At 55.1% G+C, this 16,516-nt stretch overlaps 1 protein-coding gene across 1 annotated transcript in view; it reads right to left on the reverse strand.

Annotated features, from left to right (window-relative positions):
- LOC140399629 (immunoglobulin superfamily member 1-like) overlaps positions 1-16,516 on the reverse strand; it is a 646,087-nt gene that overhangs the window by 48,030 nt on the left and 581,541 nt on the right. The window contains exons 7-8 of the mRNA XM_072489165.1: positions 16,113-16,418; positions 781-1,065 (exon numbers count right to left, since the gene is read on the reverse strand). Of these exons, the coding sequence (XP_072345266.1) occupies positions 781-1,065; positions 16,113-16,418 (591 nt within the window). The remainder of the gene's footprint in view (positions 1-780; positions 1,066-16,112; positions 16,419-16,516) is intronic.

Consider the following 16,516-nt stretch of genomic DNA (forward strand, 5'->3'; position numbering starts at 1 on the left):
GGAGGGATTTGAACAGGAGGATGGGAATTGTAGGGGCTGGAGGAGGTCACAGAGATAGGGAGGTGGGCGAGGGAGGGATTTGATCTGGAGGATTAGAATTGTCGGGACTGGAGGAGGTTACAGAGATAGGGAGGGAGGGGGCGAGGGAGGGATTTGAACAGGAGGATGGGAATTGTAGGGGCTGGAGGAGGTTACAGAGATAGGGAGGGAGGGGGCGAGGGAGGGATTTGAACAGGAGGATGAGAATTGTAGGGGCTGGAGGAGGTTGCAGAGATAGGGAGGGAGGGGGGGGGGCGAGGTGAGGGACTTGAAGAGGAGGATGGGAATTCTAGGGGCTGGAGGAGGTTACAGAGATAGTGAGGGAGGGGGGCGAGGGATTTGAAGAGGAGGATGGGAATTCTAGGGGCTGGAGGAGGTTACAGAGATAGGGAGGGAGGGGGGCGAGGGAGGTATTTGAACAGGAGGATGGGAATTGTAGGGGCTGGAGGAGGTTACAGAGATAGGGAGGGAGAGGGGGAGGGATTTGAACAAGTGGATGAGAATTGGAGGGTTTGGAGGAGGTTACAGAGATAGGGAGGGAGGGGACCAGGGTGGGAGAAATTCCCAGCGACACAGACCAGTTAGAGTCTGCACGACCCCACATTACGCGAATATGGTCATGAACGTGACCAGAAATGTTGACATAGCAATTTACAATGGGTGAAAAACTGGACAGGGTAGATTCGTAGGATCCAGCTTCCTCCTCAACAATGGTGCAGGTCACCGGCCCTCGATACTCACCGATTTCCTTCACTCGGATACCATTGCTGAAAGGAGACTCGAACCACTTTCCTGGAGTCGGCAAGGAATATTTACACTGGTAGTATCCCGCTCGCTCCTGACCAAGAATCCGGACGGTTTGAAAGCTCGAGGGCTCCCCAGTGTGCGCTTTTCCCCCGTCTCGATAGAAGTAGTACTGACCCTCGGGCCCCGTGATGTCCCCCTTACACGTCATCATCATGTGCTCGGTTTTCCAGTAAATTCCGGACTCCACATTCACGACCAGCTCCGGCTTGGACAGGGGCTCTGAAGGGTGACGGAACATAAAATTCAGTCAAAGACATGGTGTATATGGATTTCAGCAAAGCGTTTGATAAGGTTCCCCACGGTAGGCTATTGCAAAAAATACGGAGGCTGGGGATTGAGGGTGATTTAGAGATGTGGATCAGAAATTGGCTAGCTGAAAGAAGACAGAGGGTGGTGGTTGATGGGAAATGTTCAGAATGGAGTACAGTCACAAGTGGAGTACCACAAGGATCTGTTCTGGGGCCGTTGCTGTTTGTCATTTTTATCAATGACCTAGAGGAAGGCGCAGAAGGGTGGGTGAGTAAATTTGCAGACGATACTAAAGTCGGTGGTGTTGTCGATAGTGTGGAAGGATGTAGCAGGTTACAGAGGGATATAGATAAGCTGCAGAGCTGGGCTGAGAGGTGGCAAATGGAGTTTAATGTAGAGAAGTGTGAGGTGATTCACTTTGGAAGGAATAACAGGAATGCGGAATATTTGGCTAATGGTAAAGTTCTTGAAAGTGTGGATGAGCAGAGGGATCTAGGTGTCCATGTACATAGATCCCTGAAAGTTGCCACCCAGGTTGATAGGGTTGTGAAGAAGGCCTATGGAGTGTTGGCCTTTATTGGTAGAGGGATTGAGTTCCGGAGTCGGGAGGTCATGTTGCAGCTGTACAGAACTCTGGTACGGCCGCATTTGGAGTATTGCGTACAGTTCTGGTCACCGCATTATAGGAAGGACGTGGAGGCTTTGGAGCGGGTGCAGAGGAGATTTACCAGGATGTTGCCTGGTATGGAGGGAAAATCTTATGAGGAAGGCTGACGGACTTGAGGTTGTTTTCGTTGGAGAGAAGAAGGTTAAGAGGAGACTTAATAGAGGCATACAAAATGATCAGGGGGTTGGATAGGGTGGACAGTGAGAGCCTTCTCCCGCGGATGGATATGGCTGGCACGAGGGGACATAACTTTAAACTGAGGGGTAATAGATATAGGACAGAGGTCAGAGGTAGGTTCTTTACGCAAAGAGTAGTGAGGCCGTGGAATGCCCTACCTGCTACAGTAGTGAACTCGCCAACATTGAGGGCATTTAAAAGTTTATTGGATAAACATATGGATGATAATGGCATAGTGTAGATTAGATGGCTTTTGTTTCGGTGCAACATCGCGGGCCGAAGGGCCTGTACTGCGCTGTATTGTTCTATGTTCTATATGTTCTATGAGCAAAAACAAGAGGCAGCCATTCGCCGATACATTCCTCAGGGCCTGGCCGCTTGGTGTAAATTTCCCACAAGCATTTGGCCCTCAGGACCACCAGCAATCTCTGGATTGGATTTGTTTATTGTCACGTGTACCGAGGTACAGTGAAAAGTATTTTTTTGCGAGCAGCTCAACAGATCATTAAGTACATGGGAAGAAAAGGGAATAAAAGAAAATACATAATAGGGCAACACTGCATGTACAATGTAACTACATAAGCACTGGTATCGGGTGAAGCATACAGGGTGTAGTGTTAATGAGGTCAGTCCATAAGAGGGTCGTTTAGGAGTCTGGTGACAGCGGGGAGCCAACTGGAGAGGATGTCACAACTCGTCCACAGAGAGGGATTTAGACAGGTGAGGCGAAGGTGGGATACAGCGTGGGGGGAAATGCAAAGCTGTCCACTCTGGTAGGAAGAATAAAGAAACTGAGAGACGTCGAATATAGGCCGTTCAGCATCACCATTCAACGTCGCCATGGCTCATGGTGCAAACTCCGGATCGCGGTCCCACTTCCTCTCCATATGCAAGGGCCACGCCCGACTCCCTCTTGACTAGCTTCTAGCATGTCCAGTCCCATCAGGATTTTGTACGTTCCTCTGAGATCCCCTCCCATTCTTCGAAACTCCAGTGAGTGCAGGCCCCAGCGATCCAGTCTTTCCTCACCTGTCAGTCCTGCCATCCCGGGATTTACTCCGGTGAATCTTCGCGGGACACCTTCCGTCGCAAGGATGTCCTTCCTCAAACCCGCAGGCCAAAAGTGCGCTCGGTACTCGAGGTGCGGCCTCCCCAAGGCCCTGGATAAGTGCAGCAAGACTGTTACACCCAAATCCTCTCGCTATGAAGACCACAATCCCGTGACGGGCCAAAAACGCCTGGCCCACCGGGGCCCGGAGAATTGACGGGGGGAGGGGTGGGGTGGGGGGGGGGGGGCGCTGCCAACGGCCCCCGACCAGCGCGGGTGTAAACCCCGCCCCCCACCCACCTCCCTATCTCTGTAACCTCCTCCAGCCCCGACAATTCTCATCCTCCTGTTCAAATCCCTCCCTCCCTCCCTATCTCTGTAACCTCCTCCAGCCCCAACAATTCCCATCCTCCTGTTCAAATCCCTCCCTCCCTCCCTATCTCTGTCACCTCCTCCAGCCCCTACAATTCTCATCCTCCTCTTCAAATCCCTCCCTCGCCCCCTCCCTCCCTATCTCTGTAACCTCCTCCAGCCCTGACAATTCTCATCCTCCTGTTCAAATCCCTCCCTCCCTCCCTCCCTATCTCTGTAACCTCCTCCAGCCCCGACAATTCTCATCCTCCTGTTCAAATCCCTCCGTCCCTCCCTATCTCTGTAACCTCCTCCAGCCCCGACAATTCCCATTCTCCTGTTCAAATCCCTCCCTCGCCCCCCTCCCTATCTCTGTAACCTCCTCCAGCCCCGACAATTCCCATCCTCCTGTTCAAATCCCTCCCTCGCCCCCCTCCCTATCTCTGTAACCTCCTCCAGCCCCTACAATTCCCATCATCCTGTTCAAATCCCTCCCTCGCCCCCTCCCTCCCTATCTCTGTAACCTCCTCCAGCCCTCACAATTCTCACCCTCCTGTTCAAATCCCCCCCTCACTCCCTCTCTATCTCTGTAACCTCCTCCAGCCCCTACAATTCCCATCCTCCTGTTCAAATCCCTCCCTCCCTCCCTATCTCTGTAACCTCCTCCAGCCCCGACAATTCCCATCCTCCTGTTCAAATCCCTCCCTCCCTCCCTATCTCTGTAACCTCCTCCAGCCCCGACAATTCTCATCCTCCTGTTCAAATCCCTCCCTCCCTCCCCATCTCTGTAACCTCCTCCAGCCCCGACAATTCTCATCCTCCTGTTCAAATCCCTCCCTCCCTCCCTATCTCTGTAACCTCCTCCAGCCCCGACAATTCCCATCCTCCTGTTCAAATCCCTCCCTCCCTCCCTATCTCTGTAACCTCCTCCAGCCCCTACAATTCCCATCCTCCTGTTCAAATCCCACCCTCGCTTCCTCGCTCCCTATCTCTGTAACCTCCTCCAGCCCCGACAATTCTCATCCTCCTGTTCAAATCCTTCCCTCCCTCCCGATCTCTGTAACCTCCTCCAGCCCATACAATTCCCATCCTCCTGTTCAAATCCCACCCCCCCTCCCTCCCTCACTATCTCTGTAACCTCCTCCAGCCCCGACAATTCCCATCCTCCTGTTCAAATCCCACCCTCGCTCCCTCGCTCCCTATCTCTGTAACCTCCTCCAGCCCCGACAATTCTCATCCTCCTGTTCAAATCCCACCCTCGCTCCCTCGCTCCCTATCTCTGTAACCTCCTCCAGCCCCGACAATTCTCATCCTCCTGTTCAAATCCCTCCCTCGCCCCCACCCCTCCCTATCTCTGTAACCTCCTCCAGCCTCGACAATTCCCATCCTCCTGTTCAAATCCCTCCCTCGCCCCCTCCCTCCCTATCTCTGTAACCTCCTCAGTCCCGACAATTCTCATCCTCCTGTTCTAATCCCTCCCTCGCCCCTCTCCCTCCCTATCTCTGTAACCTCCTCCAGCCCCTACAATTCCCATCCTCCTGTTCAAATCCCTCCCTCGCCCCCCTCCCTATCTCTGTAACCTCCTCCAGCCCCGACAATTCCCATCCTCCTGTTCAAATCCCTCCCTCGCCCCCCTCCCTATCTCTGTAACCTCCTCCAGCCCCAACATTTCCCATCCTCCTGTTCAAATCCCTCCCTCGCACCCTCCCTCCCTATCTCTGTAACCTCCTCCAGCCCCAACAATTCCCATCCTCCTGTTCAAATCCCTCCCTCGCCCCCCCTCCCTCCCTATCTCTGTAACCTCCTCCAGCCCAACAATTCCCATCCTCCTGTTCAAATCCTTCCCTCCCTCGCTACCTCTGTAACCTCCTCCAGCCCCAACAATTCCCATCCTCCTGTTCAAATCCCTCCCTCGCCCCCTCCCTCCCTATCTATGTAACCTCCTCCAGCCCAACAATTCCCATCCTCCTGTTCAAATCCCTCCCTCGCCCGCTCCCTATCTCTGTAACCTCCTCCAGCCCCTACAATACCCATCCTCCTGTTCAAATCCCTCCCTCGCTCCCTCCCTCCCTATCTCTGTAACCTCCTCCAGCCCCAACAATTCCCATCCTCCTGTTCAAATCCCCCATTCGCCCCCTCCCTCCCTATCTCTGTAACCTCCTCCAGCCCCTACAATTCCCATCCTCCTGTTCAAATCCCTCCCACCCTCCCTATCTCTGTAACCTCCTCCAGCCCCTACAATTCTCATCCTCCTGTTCAAATCCCTCCCTCTCTCCCTCCCTCCCTATCTCTGTAACCTCATCCAGCCCCTACAATTCCCATCCTCTTGTTCAAATCCCTCCCTCGCCCCCTCCCTCCCTATCTCTGTAACCTCCTCCAATCCCTACAATTCTCACCCTCCTGTTCAAATCCCCCCTCCCTCCCTCTCTCCCTATCTCTGGAACCTCCTCCAGACCCTACAATTCCCATCCTCCTGTTCAAATCCCTCCCTCCCTCCCTATCTCTGGAACCTCCTCCAGCCCCTACAATTATCATCCTCCTGTTCAAATCCCTCCCTCGCCCCCTCCCCATCTCTTTAACCTCCTCCAGCCCCTACAATATTCATCCTCCTGTTCAAATCCCTCCCTCCCTCCCTATCTCTGTAACCTCCTCCAGCCCCTACAATTCTGATCCTCCTGTTCAAATCTCTCCCTCGCCCTCCTCCCTCCCTTTCTCTGTAACCTCCTCCAGCCCCTACAATTCACATCCTCCTGTTCAAATCCCTCCCTCCCTCCCTCCCTATCTCTGTAACCTCCTCCAGCCCCGACAATTCCCATCCTCCTCTTCAAATCCCTCCCTCGCCCCCTCCCTCACTATCTCTGGAACCTCCTCCAGCCCCTACAATTCTCATCCTCCTCTTCAAATCCCTCCCTCGCCCCCTCCCTCACTATCTCTGGAACCTCCTCCAGCCCCTACAATTCCCATTCTCCTGTTCAAATCCCTCCCTCGCCCCCCTCCCTATCTCTGTAACCCCCTCCAGCCCCTACAATTCTCATCCTCCTGTTCAAATCCCTCCCTCGCCCACCCTCCCTCCCTCCCTATCTCTGGAACCTCCTCCAGCCCCTACAATTCTCATCTTCCTGTTCAAATCCCTCCCTCGCCCCCTCCCTCCCTATCTGTAACCTCCCCAGCCCCGACAATTCCCATCCTCCTGTTCAAATCCCTCCCTCGCTCCCTCCCTATCTCTGTAAACTCCTCCAACCCCGACAATTCCCACCCTCCTGTTCAAATCCCCCACCCCCCGCCCCCTCCCTCCCTATCTCTGTAACCTCCTCCAGCTCCTACAATTCTCATCCTCCTGTTCAAATCCCTCCCTCGCCCCCTCCGTCCCTATCTCTGTAACCTCCTCCAGCCCCGACAATTCCCATCTTCCTCTTCAAATCCCTCCCTCGCCCCCTCCCTCCCTCCCTATCTCTGTACCCTCCTCCAGCCCCTACAATTTTCATCCTCCTGTTCAAATCCCTCCCTCGCCCCCCTCCCTCCCTATCTCTGTAACCTCCTCCAGCCCCGATAATTCCCATCCTCCTGTTCAAATCCCTCCCTCCCTATCTCTGGAACCTCCTCCAGCCCCTACAATTATCATCCTCCTGTTCAAATCCCTCCCTCGCCCCCTCCCCATCTCTTTAACCTCCTCCAGCCCCTACAATATTCATCCTCCTGTTCAAATCCCTCCCTCCCTCCCTATCTCTGTAACCTCCTCCAGCCCTTACAATTCTGATCCTCCTGTTCAAATCTCTCCCTCGCCCTCCTCCCTCCCTTTCTCTGTAACCTCCTCCAGCCCCTACAATTCACATCCTCCTGTTCAAATCCCTCCCTCCCTCCCTCCCTATCTCTGTAACCTCCTCCAGCCCCGACAATTCCCATCCTCCTGTTCAAATCCCTCCCTCGCCCTCCTCCCTCCCTATCTCTGTAACCTCCTCCAGCCCCTACAATTCTCATCCTCCTCTTCAAATCCCTCCCTCGCCCCCCTCCCTCACTATCTCTGGAACCTCCTCCAGCCCCTACAATTCCCATTCTCCTGTTCAAATCCCTCCCTCGCCCCCCTCCCTATCTCTGTAACCCCCTCCAGCCCCTACAATTCTCATCCTCCTGTTCAAATCCCTCCCTCGCCCACCCTCCCTCCCTCCCTATCTCTGGAACCTCCTCCAGCCCCTACAATTCTCATCTTCCTGTTCAAATCCCTCCCTCGCCCCCTCCCTCCCTATCTGTAACCTCCCCAGCCCCGACAATTCCCATCCTCCTGTTCAAATCCCTCCCTCGCTCCCTCCCTATCTCTGTAAACTCCTCCAACCCCGACAATTCCCACCCTCCTGTTCAAATCCCCCACCCCCCGCCCCTCCCTCCCTATCTCTGTAACCTCCTCCAGCTCCTACAATTCTCATCCTCCTGTTCAAATCCCTCCCTCGCCCCCTCCGTCCCTATCTCTGTAACCTCCTCCAGCCCCGACAATTCCCATCCTCCTCTTCAAATCCCTCCCTCGCCCCCTCCCTCCCTCCCTATCTCTGTACCCTCCTCCAGCCCCTACAATTTTCATCCTCCTGTTCAAATCCCTCCCTCGCCCCCCTCCCTCCCTATCTCTGTAACCTCCTCCAGCCCCGATAATTCCCATCCTCCTGTTCAAATCCCTCCCTCCCTCCGTATCTCTGTAACCTCCTCCAGCCCCGACAATTCCCATTCTCCTGTTCAAATCCCTCCCTCCCTCACTATCTCTGTAACCTCCTCCAGCCCCGACAATTCTCATCCTCCTGTTCAAATCCCTCCCTCCCTCCCTATCTTTGTAACCTCCTCTAACCCCTACAATTCCCATCCTCCTGTTCAAATCCCTCCCTCCCTCCCTATCTCTGTAACCTCCTCCAGCCTCTACAATTCCCATCCACCTGCTCAAATCCCTCCCTCGCCCTCTCCCTCCCTATCTCTGTAACCTCCTCCAGCCCCTACAATTCCCATCCTCCTGTTCAAATCCCTCACTCCCTCCCTATCTCTGTAACCTCCTCCAGCCCCGACAATTCCCATCCTCCTCTTCAAATCCCTCACTCCCTCCCTATCTTTGTAACCTCCTCTAACCCCTACAATTCCCATCCTCCTGTCAAATCCCTCACTCCCTCCCTATCTCTGTAACCTCCTCCAGCCCCTACAATTCTCATCTTCCTGTTCAAATCCCTCCCTCGCTCCCTCCCTCCCTATCTCTGTAACCTCCCCAGCCCCGACAATTCCCATCCTCCTGTTCAAATCCCTCCCTCGCCCCCTCCCTCCCTATCTCTGTAAACTCCTCCAACCCCGACAATTCCCACCCTCCTGTTCAAATCCCCCACCCCCCGCCCCCTCCCTCCCTATCTCTGTAACCTCCTCCAGCCCCTACAATTCCCATCCTCCTGTTCAAATCCCTCCCTCGCTCCCTCCCTCCCTATCTCTGTAACCTCCTCCAGCCCCAACAATTCGCATCCTCCTGTTCAAATCCCTCCCTCACCCCCCCTCCCTCCCTATCTCTGTAACCTCCTCCAGCCCAACAATTCCCATCCTCCTGTTCAAATCCCTCCCTCCCTCCCTATCTCTGTAACCTCCTCCAGCCCCAACAATTCCCATCCTCCTGTTCAAATCCCTCCCTCGCCCCCTCCCTCCCTATCTCTGTAACCTCCTCCAGCCCAACAATTCCCATCCTCCTGTTCAAATCCCTCCCTCGGCCCCTCCCTATCTCTGTAACCTCCTCCAGCCCCTACAATACCCATCCTCCTGCTCAAATCCCTCCCTCGCTCCCTCCCTCCCTATCTCTGTAACCTCCTCCAGCCCCAACAATTCCCATCCTCCTGTTCAAATCCCCCATTCGACCCCTCCCCCCCTATCTCTGTAACCTCCTCCAGCTCCTACAATTCCCATCCTCCTGTTCAAATCCCTCCCACCCTCCCTATCTCTGTAACCTCCTCCAGCCCCTACAATTCTCATCCTCCTGTTCAAATCCCTCCCTCTCTCCCTATCTCTGTAACCTCCTCCAGTCCCTACAATTCTCACCCTCCTGTTCAAATCCCCCCCTCCCTACCTCTCTCCCTATCTCTGGAACCTCCTCCAGCCCCTACAATTCCCATCCTCCTGTTCAAATCCCTCCCTCCCTCCCTATCTCTGGAACCTCCTCCAGCCCCTACAATTATCATCCTCCTGTTCAAATCCCTCCCTCGCCCCCTCCCCATCTCTTTAACCTCCTCCAGCCCCTACAATTCTCATCCTCCTGTTCAAATCCCTCCCTCCCTCCCTATCTCTGTAACCTCCTCCAGCCCCTACAATTCACATCCTCCTGTTCAAATCCCTCCCTCCCTCACTATCTCTGTAACCTCCTCCAGCCCCGACAATTCTCATCCTCCTGTTCAAATCTCTCGCCCCCTCCCTATCTTTGTAACCTCCTCTAACCCCTACAATTCCCATCCTCCTGTTCAAATCCCTCCCTCCCTCCCTATCTCTGTAACCTCCTCCAGCCTCTACAATTCCCATGCACCTGCTCAAATCCCTCCCTCGCCCTCTCCCTCCCTATCTCTGTAACCTCCTCCAGCCCCTACAATTTCCATCCTCCTGTTCAAATCCCTCACTCCCTCCCTATCTTTGTAACCTCCTCTAACCCCTACAATTCCCATCCTCCTGTTCAAATCCCTCACTCCCTCCCTATCTCTGTAACCTCCTCCAGCCCCTACAATTCTCATCTTCCTGTTCAAATCCCTTCCTCGCTCCCTCCCTCCCTATCTGTAACCTCCCCAGCCCCGACAATTCCCATCCTCCTGTTCAAATCCCTCCCTCGCCCCCTCCCTCCCTATCTCTGTAAACTCCTCCAACCCCGACAATTCCCACCCTCCTGTTCAAATCCCCCACCCCCCGCCCCCTCCCTCCCTATCTCTGTAACCTCCTCCAGCCCCTACAATTCCCATCCTCCTGTTCAAATCCCTCCCTCGCTCCCTCCCTCCCTATCTCTGTAACCTCCTCCAGCCCCAACAATTCGCATCCTCCTGTTCAAATCCCTCCCTCGTCCCCCCCCTCCCTCCCTATCTCTGTAACCTCCTCCAGCCCAACAATTCCCATCCTCCTGTTCAAATTCCTCCCTCCCTCGCTACCTCTGTAACCTCCTCCAGCCCCAACAATTCCCATCCTCCTGTTCAAATCCCTCCCTATCTCTGTAACCTCCTCCAGCCCCAACAATTCCCATCCTCCTGTTCAAATCCCCCATTCGCCCCCTCCCCCCCCTATCTCTGTAACCTCCTCCAGCCCCTACAATTCCCATCCTCCTGTTCAAATCCCTCCCACCCTCCCTATCTCTGTAACCTCCTCCAGCCCCTACAATTCTCATCCTCCTGTTCAAATCCCTCCCTCTCTCCCTATCTCTGTAACCTCCTCCAGCCCCTACAATTCCCATCCTCTTGTTCAAATCCCTCCCTCGCCCCCTCCCTCCCTATCTCTGTAACCTCCTCCAGCCCCGATAATTCCCATCCTCCTGTTCAAATCCCTCCCTCCCTCCGTATCTCTGTAACCTCCTCCAGCCCCTACAATTCACATCCTCCTGTTCAAATCCCTCCCTCCCTCAGTATCTCTGTAACCTCCTCCAGCCCCTACAATTCTCATCCTCCTGTTCAAATCCCTCCCTCCCTCCCTATCTTTGTAACCCTCCTCTAACCGCTACAATTCCCATCCTCCTGTTCAAATCCCTCCCTCCCTCCCTATCTCTGTAACCTCCTCCAGCCCCGATAATTCCCATCCTCCTGTTCAAATCCCTCCCTCCCTATCTCTGTAACCTCCTCCAGCCTCTACAATTCCCATCCTCCTGTTCAAATCCCTCCCTCGCCCTCTCCCTCCCTATCTCTGTAACCTCCTCCAGCCCCTACAATTCTCATCCTCCTGTTCAAATCCCTCCCTCGCCCCTCCCTCCCTATCTCTGTAACCTCCTCCAGCCCCTACAATTCTCATCCTCCTGTTCAAATCCCTCCCTCGCCCCTCCCTCCCTATCTCTGTAACCTCCTCCAGCCCCTACAATTCTCATCCTCCTCTTCAAATCCCTCCCTCGCCCCCTCCCTCCCTATCTCTGTAACCTCCTCCAACCCCGACAATTCCCACCCTCCTGTTCAAATCCCCCACCCCCCCGCCCCCTCCCTCCCTATCTCTGTAACCTCCTCCAGCCCTTGCAATTCTCAAACTCCTGTTCAAATCCCTCCCTCGCCCCCTCCCTCCCTATCTCTGTCACCTCCTCCAGCCCCGACAATTCTCATCCTCCTGTTCAGATCCCTCCCTCGCCCCCCTCCGTCCCTATCTCTGTAACCTCTCCAGCCCCAACAATTCCCATCCTCATGTTCAAATCCCTCCCTCGCCCACCCTCCTTCCCTCCCTATCTCTGTAACCTCCTCCAGACCCTTCAATTCCCATCCTCCTGTTCAAATCCCTCCCTCCCTATCTCTGTATCCTCCACAAGTCTCTACAATTCCCATCCTCCTCTTCAAATCCCTCCCTCGCCTCCCTCCCTCCCTATCTCTGTAACCTCCTCCAGCCCTGACAATTCTCATCCTCCTGTTCAGATCCCTCCCTCGCCCCCTCCGTCCCTATCTCTGTAACCTCTCCAGCCCCAACAATTCCCATCCTCATGTTCAAATCCCTCCCTCGCCCACCCTCCTTCCCTCCCTATCTCTGTAACCTCCTCCAGACCCTACAATTCCCATCCTCCTGTTCAAATCCCTCCCTCGCCCCCTCCGTCCCTATCTCTGTAACCTCCTCCAGCCCCAACAATTCCCATCCTCATGTTCAAATCCCTCTCTCGCCCACCCTCCTTCCCTCCCTATCTCTGTAACCTCCTCCAGACCCTACAATTCCCATCCTCCTGTTCAAATCCCTCCCTCCCTATCTCTGTATCCTCCTCAAGTCCCTACAATTCCCATCCTCCTCTTCAAATCCCTCCCTCCCTATCTCTGCAACCTCCTCCAGCCCCTACAATTCTGATCTTCCTGTTCAAATCCCTCCCCAACTCTGTAACCTCCCCCAGCCCCTACAATTCTCAGCCTCATGTTCAAATCCCTCCCTCGCTCCCTATCTCTGTAACCTCCTCCAGCCGCGACAATTCCCATCCTCCTGTTCAAATCCCTCCCTCCCTCCCTATCTCTGTAACCTCCCCAGCCCGACATTTCTCATCCTCCTGTTCAAATCCCTCCCTCGCCCCCTCCCTCCCTATCTCTGTAACCTCCTCCAGCCCCTACAATTCACATCCTCCTGTTCAAATCCCTCCCTCCCTCACTATCTCTGTAACCTCCTCCAGCCCCGACAATTCTCATCCTCCTGTTCAAATCCCTCCCTCCCTCCCTATCTTTGTAACCTCCTCTAACCCCTACAATTCCCATCCTCCTGTTCAAATCCCTCCCCTCCCTCCCTATCTCTGTAACCTCCTCCAGCCTCTACAATTCCCATCCACCTGCTCAAATCCCTCCCTCGCCCTCTCCCTCCCTATCTCTGTAACCTCCTCCAGCCCCTACAATTTCCATCCTCCTGTTCAAATCCATCACTCCCTCCCTATCTCTGTAACCTCCTCCAGCCCCGACAATTCCCATCCTCCTCTTCAAATCCCTCACTCCCTCCCTATCTTTGTAACCTCCTCTAACCCCTACAATTCCCATCCTCCTGTTCAAATCCCTCACTCCCTCCCTATCTCTGTAACCTCCTCCAGCCCCTACAATTCTCATCTTCCTGTTCAAATCCCTTCCTCGCTCCCTCCCTCCCTATCTGTAACCTCCCCAGCCCCGACAATTCCCATCCTCCTGTTCAAATCCCTCCCTCGCCCCCTCCCTCCCTATCTCTGTAAACTCCTCCAACCCCGACAATTCCCACCCTCCTGTTCAAATCCCCCACCACCCCGCCCCCTCCCTCCCTATCTCTGTAACCTCCTCCAGCCCCTACAATTCCCATCCTCCTGTTCAAATCCCTCCCTCGCTCCCTCCCTCCCTATCTCTGTAACCTCCTCCAGCCCCAACAATTCGCATCCTCCTGTTCAAATCCCTCCCTCGTCCCCCCTCCCTCCCTATCTCTGTAACCTCCTCCAGCCCAACAATTCCCATCCTCCTGTTCAAATCCCTCCCTCCCTCGCTACCTCTGTAACCTCCTCCAGCCCCAACAATTCCCATCCTCCTGTTCAAATCCCTCCCTCGCCCCCTCCCTCCCTATCTCTGTAACCTCCTCCAGCCCCTACAATTCTCATCCTCCTGTTCAAATCCCTCCTCTCTCCCTATCTCTGTAACCTCCTCCAGCCCCTACAATTCCCATCCTCTTGTTCAAATCCCTCCTCGCCCCCTCCCTCCCTATCTCTGTAACCTCCTCCAGCCCCGATAATTCCCATCCTCCTGTTCAAATCCCTCCCTCCCTCCGTATCTCTGTAACCTCCTCCAGCCCCTACAATTCACATCCTCCTGTTCAAATCCCTCCCTCCCTCAGTATCTCTGTAACCTCCTCCAGCCCCTACAATTCTCATCCTCCTGTTCAAATCCCTCCCTCCCTCCCTATCTTTGTAACCTCCTCTAACCCCTACAATTCCCATCCTCCTGTTCAAATCCCTCCCTCCCTCCCTATCTCTGTAACCTCCTCCAGCCCCGATAATTCCCATCCTCCTGTTCAAATCCCTCCCTCCCTATCTCTGTAACCTCCTCCAGCCTCTACAATTCCCATCCTCCTGTTCAAATCCCTCCCTCGCCCTCTCCCTCCCTATCTCTGTAACCTCCTCCAGCCCCTACAATTCTCATCCTCCTGTTCAAATCCCTCCCTCGCCCCTCCCTCCCTATCTCTGTAACCTCCTCCAGCCCCTACAATTCTCATCCTCCTCTTCAAATCCCTCCCTCGCCCTCTCCCTCCCTATCTCTGTAACCTCCTCCAGCCCCTACAATTCTCATCCTCCTGTTCAAATCCCTCCCTCGCCCCTCCCTCCCTATCTCTGTAACCTCCTCCAGCCCCTACAATTCTCATCCTCCTCTTCAAATCCCTCCCTCGCCCCCTCCCTCCCTATCTCTGTAACCTCCTCCAACCCTGACAATTCCCACCCTCCTGTTCAAATCCCCCACCCCCCGCCCCCTCCCTCCCTATCTCTGTAACCTCCTCCAGCCCTTGCAATTCTCAACCTCCTGTTCAAATCCCTCCCTCGCCCCCCCTCCCTCCCCATCTCTAACCTCCTCCAGCCCCTACAATTCTCATCCTCCTGTTCAAATCCCTCCCTCCCTATCTCTGTAAACTCCTCCAGCCCCTACAATTCCCATCCTCCTGTTCAAATCCCTCCCTCGCCCTCTCCCTCCCTATCTCTGTCACCTCCTCCAGCCCCGACAATTCTCATCCTCCTGTTCAGATCCCTCCCTCGCCCCCTCCGTCCCTATCTCTGTAACCTCCTCCAGCCCCTACAATTCTCATCCTCCTGTTCAAATCCCTCCCTCCCTATCTCTGTAACCTCTCCAGCCCCAACAATTCCCATCCTCATGTTCAAATCCCTCCCTCGCCCACCCTCCTTCCCTCCCTATCTCTGTAACCTCCTCCAGACCCTTCAATTCCCATCCTCCTGTTCAAATCCCTCCCTCCCTATCTCTGTATCCTCCTCAAGTCTCTACAATTCCCATCCTCCTCTTCAAATCCCTCCCTCGCCTCCCTCCCTCCCTATCTCTGTAACCTCCTCCAGCCCTGACAATTCTCATCCTCCTGTTCAGATCCCTCCCCTCGCCCCCCTCCGTCCCCTATCTCTGTAACCTCTCCAGCCCCAACAATTCCCATCCTCATGTTCAAATCCCTCCCTCGCCCACCCCTCCTTCCCTCCCTATCTCTGTAACCTCCTCCAGACCCTACAATTCCCATCCTCCTGTTCAAATCCCTCCCTCGCCCCCCTCCGTCCCTATCTCTGTAACCTCCTCCAGCCCCAACAATTCCCATCCTCATGTTCAAATCCCTCTCTCGCCCACCCTCCTTCCCTCCCTATCTCTGTAACCTCCTCCAGACCCTACAATTCCCATCCTCCTGTTCAAATCCCTCCCTCCCTATCTCTGTATCCTCCTCAAGTCCCTACAATTCCCATCCTCCTCTTCAAATCCCTCCCTCCCTATCTCTGCAACCTCCTCCAGCCCCTACAATTCTGATCTTCCTGTTCAAATCCCTCCCCAACTCTGTAACCTCCCCCAGCCCCTACAATTCTCAGCCTCATGTTCAAATCCCTCCCTCGCTCCCTCCCTCCCTATCTCTGTAACCTCCTCCAGCCGCGACAATTCCCATCCTCCTGTTCAAATCCCTCCCTCCCTCCCTCCCTCCCTATCTCTGTAACCTCCTCCAGCCCCTACAATTCTCATCCTCCTCTTCAAATCCCTCCCTCCCTCCCTCCCTCCCTATCTCTGTAACCTCCTCCAGCCCCGACAATTCTCATCCTCCTGTTCAAATCCCTCCCTCGCCCCCTCCCTCCCTATCTCTGTAACCTCCTCCAGCCCCGACAATTCCCAGCCTCCTGTTCAAATCCCTCCCTCGCCCTCTCCCTCCCTATCTCTGTAACCTCCTCCAGCCCCGACAATTCCCAGCCTCCTGTTCCAAACCCTCCGTAGCCCCGCCAATTCCCCCAGCGCACTCGGTGTTGTTCGCCCAAGTGCTGCCCTATTGTGGGCCCGCCTTTGACGCGTGACTTTCCGCGGGGAATTTTTGCTAAAATGTGGGGCGGGATGGGAGGGAGGGTGGGGGAGGGGAGTGGGGAGTTCCCGACCGCCAACCAGCACTCACCACGGGCGTTTATCGTCAGGGCGTTACTGCGAACCGAGTCGACCCTCCTATCCGCGAACTTCCTCCGATAGGCGCACGTGTAATTCTGCGTCCCGCTCCTCATGGAGTCCCTGATGTTGAGGGTGGCGGCGAATTGGAAGCCCCGGGGGGTGGCGGAGCTCACGGGCGCGCTCTCGCGGTCGCGGTACAGGTAGAAGATGCTGTTTCGGTCGCGGATGGCTCCCTGGCACACCACCTTGACCCACTCACCCACCTCCATCATCCTCGTGACTCCATCCAGGTAGAGGAAGGGTTTCATCAGAGGCGCTGTACGGGGGGGGGGGGGGGGAGGAAGGGAGAGAGATGGAGACCAGAGGGATTAGAGAGCATTCACTAACCAGCCCCGCGCCTCAGAGATACCGTGG

The sequence above is a fragment of the Scyliorhinus torazame genome, chromosome 23, assembly GCF_047496885.1.
Source record: "Scyliorhinus torazame isolate Kashiwa2021f chromosome 23, sScyTor2.1, whole genome shotgun sequence".
Taxonomy (NCBI): Eukaryota; Metazoa; Chordata; class Chondrichthyes; order Carcharhiniformes; family Scyliorhinidae; genus Scyliorhinus; species Scyliorhinus torazame.